Source organism: Penaeus monodon, chromosome 18, assembly GCF_015228065.2.
Source record: "Penaeus monodon isolate SGIC_2016 chromosome 18, NSTDA_Pmon_1, whole genome shotgun sequence".
NCBI classification, from domain to species: domain Eukaryota; kingdom Metazoa; phylum Arthropoda; class Malacostraca; order Decapoda; family Penaeidae; genus Penaeus; species Penaeus monodon.
Genome location: NC_051403.1, coordinates 525,424 through 532,923, shown reverse-complemented (window position 1 = coordinate 532,923; position 7,500 = coordinate 525,424). Strand labels below are relative to the sequence as shown.

The window sequence follows — 7,500 nt, the reverse complement described above, 5'->3', positions numbered from 1 at the left end:
TAAAAAAAACGTTAAAAAAAAAATCCCTAAACAGAAAGTTCCCGCCCACCGCCTGCCACTCACAGCCCGCGCGAGCAACAGGGCCACAGTGCCAACGCCGACGCCTCATGCTGGCACCGACACGACCACCAGCCGAGCCAATGAGCAGTACAGGCGGGGTGTCACGTCCTGCAGTGCCGCATGGGGTCGTCGTGTCGTCGTGTCGTGTTTTTTTAGGGGACGAGTTTTGTCGTGTTCGTAAAGTGTCGTGTCGTCTCGTGCCTTGTCGTATCCTGTCTGTGTCGTATTTGTGTCGTGTCTGTGTCGTATTTGTGTCGTGTCTGTGTCGTATTTGTGTCGTGTCTGTGTCGTATCTTTTCGTCTCTCATCATATTTGCGTTGTAGCTGTGACGTGTCGTGTTAGCATCGCGTCGCGTCGTGTCATGGCATACCCTACGTCGTGTCACTATCAAATCGTAACCACATTTGAGCCATCTCGCGCGTCTTATCTCACCTGTGCCGTTCAGTGTCATGCCGCATGTGTCGTGTCATAATAACTAGTGACAGGGATGGAGGGGGGGGGGTGAGTCATACAAGTTGTTTACGAGGTGGGGATCTGACATCTCGCTGACATCAGGTGGCATCGGGTGACGTCAGGTACTACCAAGTAGGTGCTGTATGTCATTGCATGAAGTACGTGCGTCGCAACAGAAATATATATGCGGTGCGGAAAGGGGGGGGGGCAGATGGGGGATGAGGAAGGATGAGAGGAAAAGCAAAAGAATATAGGTAAATTGAGAGAGAGAGAGAGAGAGAGAGAGAGAGAGAGAGAGAGAGAGAGAGAGAGAGAGAGAGAGAGAGAGAGAGAGAGAGAGAAGGAGAGAGAGAGAGAGAGAGAGAGAGAGAGAGAGAGAGAGAGAGAGAGAGAGAGAGAGAGAGAGGCAGGGGTATCTAGATGGAACATTTAGATAGATAACTGGGCAGATCATATATATATATATATATATATATATATATATATATATATATATATATATATATATATATATATATATATATATATTAGTATATAAATATTCATAATATAATATAATATATATATAATATAAAAATATATATAAATAATATACACTAAAATATACTATAAACATAATATATAAAATATATATAATATAATGATAATATATAAATAGATATATAACAAAAGAATATAATATAATAGATATCTAATTCAAATATATTAATATAGTATATAAATAATTAATAAATATATAATATATATAATAATATAATAATAACAAAAATATAATAATAAATAATAAATAATATATAAATATATAACAACACAACACACACAACATTTATAGAGAGAGAGGGAAAGAAAGGGGAATAAGAGAGAGCAAGGAAGGGAATGAAAGTGACATATAATATGATTATGCTTTTGAACTCGTGGCAAAATCTTGAAAGTAGATCATACACAAATTCTCAAGAAAAAAATATAAATAAAACAAAATGAATAATCAAACAAAACAAATAAATAAAAACAAATAAACAAATAAAAATAAAATAAACAAAATATCAATAACAGTAACATTAACAACGAAAACATTTTTTTCCTTAAAAGCGTAAAAAGACGACCGAGATCTAGACTCACTCTTGGATTCAACAGGCTACGTCTGCAGACTCTATCCCATAAAAACTCACGACCCACATGCAGAAACGCCTGAACGTGAAGACTCAGCTCAATTGCAAGGCTTGCAAAGATCAAATGGGCGCTGTACTAAGTCTTTTATGTATATCTTAAACAACAATCAAATATATAAAATATATATATATATATATATATATATATTATATATATATATATATATATAATCGACTATACGACTGATTTAAATTCAAAAATAGACTATGCAAATTCTTCCAAAATATCACAAGGAAATGTTTATGAAAAATCATCAGTCTTATCTGTGCAAACAGACTTCTCTTGAAAACAAATAAATAAAACAGGATGAACACAAATATAATATATATATATATAATATATATGTATATATATATAATATATATATATATATATATATATATATATATATTATTATATATATATATAATATACATATGTATATATATACATATATATACATATATATATACATATGATATATATATACATTATATATTATATATATGTATATATATACATATATATACATATATATACATATGTATATATATACATTTATATATATATATATATATATATATATATATATCATATCATACCATATTATATCATATATAATATGGTATATTATTACACCATATCATATAATATATCATATTTCAAATTTCATATATTGAATATTATATATCCCATACCATATATCATATATCATTATATATCATATATCATATACTATATATTTATATATGCACATATGTATACATGTATATAAACATATAAGCATACACATATACACACACGAACACACAGACATACAATATACATACCTCCTCCCCACACACATACACACACGAACACACAGACATACAATACACATACCTCCTCCCCACACACAGACACACACACACAAATTTATATTCTCAACAAACTCCCTGGCACTTGGCACTAAACGGTAGTGCCAAAAAAGAGGCATGCATATACGTGTTTAAAGCATACGAATTCTCAAATTTCCCACTCTTCTTCTTTTCTATTCTACCTCCTTTGCTTTTTCTCTCTTTCCTTCCTCCCCTTTCCTATGCACTTTTTATCTCTTTTTCTTGTTACTGTGAAGACTCCATCTTCTCTTTCTCTTTCTCCTTCTCCTTCTCCTTCTTCTCGTTTTCGTTCTCGTTCTCCTCCTTCTCCTTCTTCTTCTCCTCCTTCTCCTTCTTCTTCTCCTCCTTCTCCTTCTTCTCCTTCTTAGTATTATTTTATTTTTTTCTATTTTATTCTTTTCTTCTTCTCCTTCTTCTCCTCCTTCTCTCTCTTCCAGTCCTAATGCACTTTTCATCCTCTCCCTCCTATTCCTTCTCCGTCCCCACCTCCATCATTGACCATTCTATCTTCCCTCCTACTTCATTCCACTCCTAACGCACTTTTCGTCATCACCTTCCTTCTCCTCCTCTTCCTCTTCCTCTTCCTCTTCCTCTTCCTCCTCTTCCTCTTCCTCTTCCTCTTCCTCTTCCTCTTCCTCTTCCTCTTCCTCTTCCTCTTCCTCTTCCTCCACCTCCACCTCCACCTCCACCTCCACCTCCACCTCCACCCTCCACCCTCACCCCCATCCCCCCCTCACCCCCCTCACCCTCCACCTCCACCTCCACCTCCACCTCCACCTCCACCTCCACCTCCACCCCCATCCCCCTCTTCCAACCCCTCTCTACACTACCTGCTTTGCTCTCCTCTCCTCTTGCATCGCGGGAAGCGCCGGTGAGATTCGGGATGCTGGAGGAGAGGAGATGAGTGATGGAGACGAGCCCCGTCATGAACATGGTGTCAGCATCAGGGGTACTTTGGAAGGGGTCTGTCCCCCTCCCCTTTTTTTCTCCTCTGCTCCTCTTCTTCGTCTTCTGTTCGCTCTTGTCGTTTTTTCTTCTTCTTCCTCTACCTTTTCTTCTCTTGCTTTTTCTTCTTCTGCCTTTTCTGTTTTTTTTGTTGTTTTTTTTTCAACTTCTGCCTTTTCTACTCTTCGGTCTTTCGCCTTATCCTCTTCTTCCTTTACAATCACTACTCGTTCACGTTCACTTTTTCGACTTTTCCTTCTTCTTCCTTCTCTTTCTCTCTTCCTTTCCCTCGTCCTCTCTCGCTCTCACGTCACACTCATTACTGACGGGCTTTCTCCTTCCTACCTCTTCACTCGCCCCTCCCCTCCCTCACCCATATGACGGCCTAACCCAATACCCTTCCCTTGCCCCCGAACTGTCACCCAGACACATCACCCCTCCCCCCATTTTCCCCTCGACCAAATTTCCCACTCCCCTCCCCTGCCCTCGCCTCCTCTCCCCTCCTCTCGCTGTCGCCTCGCCTCGCCTCGCCTCGCCTCGCCTCTCCTCTCGCTCTCGCCTCGCCTCGCCTCGCCTCGCCTCCCTCTCCTCTCGCCCTCCCCTCCTCCCCTCCTCTCGCCCTCCCCTCCTCTCCCCTCCCCTCCCCTCTCCTCCCTCCCCTCCTCTCTTCTTCTGACGGCATAAGCTCACGTAGATAAACATGTCTTGTTTCATCTTTCTTCTCATCTTTATCAGTTTCCTTTCTTTTCCCCTCCTCCCTATTCTCTTTTCATTCGGTTTATTTTTTGTAACTCGATTTCTCCCCTCCCCGCGCCGTTCCCTCTCTCTCTCTCTCTCTCTCTCTCTCTCTCTCTCTCTCTCTCTCTCTCTCTCTCTCTCTCTCTCTCTCTCTCTCTCTCTCTCTCTCTCTCCCTCTCTCTCTCTCTCTCTCTCTCCTGGGGATGCTTAGAGAGAGAACAAAGCATCTGATAAAGACAAAGAGAAGTGAAAGAGTGACAGTTACACATTGCAAAAGCACAAGCATGCATTTGCATGACAACGAGACGCACATACAATGAGACGTCATGACCTCATCATGCGGTGCACTACAGGCTGCAACATCCTTCATCCTTCATCTTTCGCACCTTCCTCTTGTCCGCCCACACCCCTAACGCCCACTCACGCCCACCCACGCCCACGCTCCGCCCACGTCGCTCGCCAGTGTAAATGTCTCTTGTCCCGTGATGGCAAAAGCAGGGCAACCAACAACAACCAAAACAAACGTGGCATTTCGTGTCCCAACAGGAGGGGATTACGACTGTGTATTTGCCATTTACTCACCCGGTTACTCACTCACTCACTCACTCACTCACTCACTCACTCACTCACTCACTCACTCACTCACTCACTCACTCACTTACCCACTCACTTACCCACTCACTTCACTCACTCACTCACTCACTCACTCACTCACTCACTCACTCACTCACATGTGTGTATTAGCTGATACACGTATGTATATAGATATACACATGTGCCTGGGATACACCGATGTATTCATATATCAGTGCATCCAAAACACACATATACATATATACATACGCAAGTACGTACCTGTTAACTAATACATTCATACATGCAGAGATGCCAACGTTCTCTCTCGCACGTACACATACAGGTAATCCGAAATACGCATATACACTAAGGTGCACTATATAAAAACGTAGGCCTGCATACAATATGGAGACATAAGCATAAACAGAAACAGAAACAGAGATCAGAATTAGAAACAAACACACACACACACACACACAGCAGATCAACACACAACACCACCACCAAAAACACCACCACCACCACCAACAACAACAACAATAACAATAACAACACCAACACCAACAACACCAACACCAACAACAACAACAACAACACCACCAACAACAACACCACCAACACCACCAACAACACCACCAACACCACCAACAACAACAACAACACCAACACACGCCCCTCGCACCCCCACCCCACCAGGCAATACACGGAGTCCTCCGCATGGCTTCCCTTTCGTCGATACTTTTTCGTATGTCATTTCCTGTCACCGTTTTTTTTTCTTTTTCCTTGCCCGCTTGCCTCCTTGACAACTGCGTATAAAGCGTAATGATGAAGGGGAAGAGGTTACGTGGAATAAAACGGTTGAAAAGTACTGGAAATAGATTAGAGAAACATAGATATATATAGATAGATAGACATATAGATATTGATAGACAGATAGATAGGGACAGGGATAGGGGGGAGAGGGAGAGAGGGAGAGAGAGAGAGAGGGAGAGAGGAAGAGAGGGGGGGAGGGGGGGAGAGGGAGGGGGGAGAGGGAGGGGGGAGAGGGAGGGGGAGAGGGAGGGGGGAGAGGGGGGAGGGGGAGAGAGAGAGAGAGAGAGAGAGAGAGAGAGAGAGAGAGAGAGAGAGAGAGAGAGAGAGAGAGAGAGAGAGAGAGAGAGAGAGAGATGAATCATATACGAAAAGACCTCCATTAACGGAATGTCGTTAACATTTTATTATCTCCTCTACGGCCACTGTTATATCGCCCCCCCCCCCTTATCCGCACCCATTTCCCCCTCTCAATCCTCTCTCATTCGCCCTCTTTACCGTCCTTTCCCCTCTCCTCCTCCTCTTCCTCCAACAGCTCTCTCTTCCTCCTTTCCTCCCCTCTATATGTCTTTCAGCACTCTCTCTCTCCCTCCCCCTTCCTCTTTTTCCCCTTACTCTCTTTCCTTCTACGTTCCTTTCCCTCCCTTCCCCTATTCCTTTTTTTTTCTTTTCTTGTCCCCTTCCTTCTCCCCTTTTCTTCTATCATTTATCCCCCTATTTCCTACCTTCATCCATTCTCTCATTCCCCTCTTCCTCATACCCCCTTTCCCTCCACCCCCCCTTCTGCCCTTTCTCCCCTTCCCCCTCCCCCCTTTGCCCTTCCCCCCTTCCCCCTTCCCCCCTTTGCCCTTCCGCCCACGCCAGAGCGCTACGCCCGCGTCCTCACGTCACCTCCGCCCCGTCAAAATGCCTGAAGTGACGCGAGCAAACTTCATTAACTTTTTCCCGCCGTCACCTGAGCAGGCAATTCGCACGTTCGGAACACAGGAGTCGAATTTCTCGATCAAATCCGGCACCAAACTTAATGTCATTATTTCGATTTTTTTCTTTCTCTCTCTCTCTCTCTCTCTCTCTCTCTCTCTCTCTCTCTCTCTCTCTCTCTCTCTCTCTCTCTCTCTCTCTCTCTCTCTCTCTCTCTCTCTTTTTTTTTCTTTTTCTTTTTTTTTTGGGGGGGGCGGTGTTTGACGAATAACCTGGTGCCATGATGACATCAGGAAGTTGACTGGGTCTTTCCACTGGGGTGTCTGACAGACTCACCCACTACCGTATTTCATTTATCCAAAGATAAACAAATAAGATGAATATATATATGTAAACAAAAGAAAAATAGCCAAAATAGACTACGGGTTAGTTGAACCGGCCTGAAGCCACACCGCGTCGCACACACGTCGGCGCTGGTCCAATAAGCCGCTGCCGAGGATAGGTACAACTTTGCCAAGGTCAAATGAAACCATCCTGTTTCCCTCTGCTCTCTCTCGTTATTTTTTTTTTCTCCTTTTTTCTTTCTTTCTTTTTCTTTATTTTTTACTGTTTCTCTTTTTCTTTCTTTGCTTTGCTTTTTTTCTATTTGTTTTCTCTTTTTTGTCTTTTTTCTCTCTTATTTTCTCTTATGCTTTCTCTTATATTCTCTATAACACACATCGTGTGTTATAATACATTTTCAATTAATCAATAGTCATTACTAATAACAATAAATATTCAAAACTCCCCCCGAAAAGTGCCCCATACCATACGTTTTCTCTGACAAGCTCTCTACCCGTTTTCTATGGTGGACACGACGATGACGTTTTCTTCCTCGCCTCGTTTTCTACGCTTGCATAACCACGTGCGACGCGCCTCGTCATGCGCGATGATGTGGCACTGGCAGACAGATCATGCAAGCTCTCTACG

General features: G+C 42.5%; 1 protein-coding gene across 2 annotated transcripts in view; it reads right to left on the bottom strand.

Annotated features, from left to right (window-relative positions):
- The window catches only part of LOC119584185, a 70,185-nt gene that overhangs the window by 13,784 nt on the left and 48,901 nt on the right, over positions 1 to 7,500 (bottom strand). Inside the window, exon 1 of one of the 2 annotated variants that reach the window (XM_037932687.1) lies at positions 3,372 to 3,527. The exons of the other annotated variant lie outside the window; for it this stretch is intronic. Within the exon in view, the coding sequence (XP_037788615.1) occupies positions 3,372 to 3,474 (103 nt within the window). The 5' untranslated portion in view covers positions 3,475 to 3,527. Of the gene's footprint in view, positions 1 to 3,371; positions 3,528 to 7,500 lie in introns of those variants that run through there. 2 annotated transcript variants of the gene reach the window in all.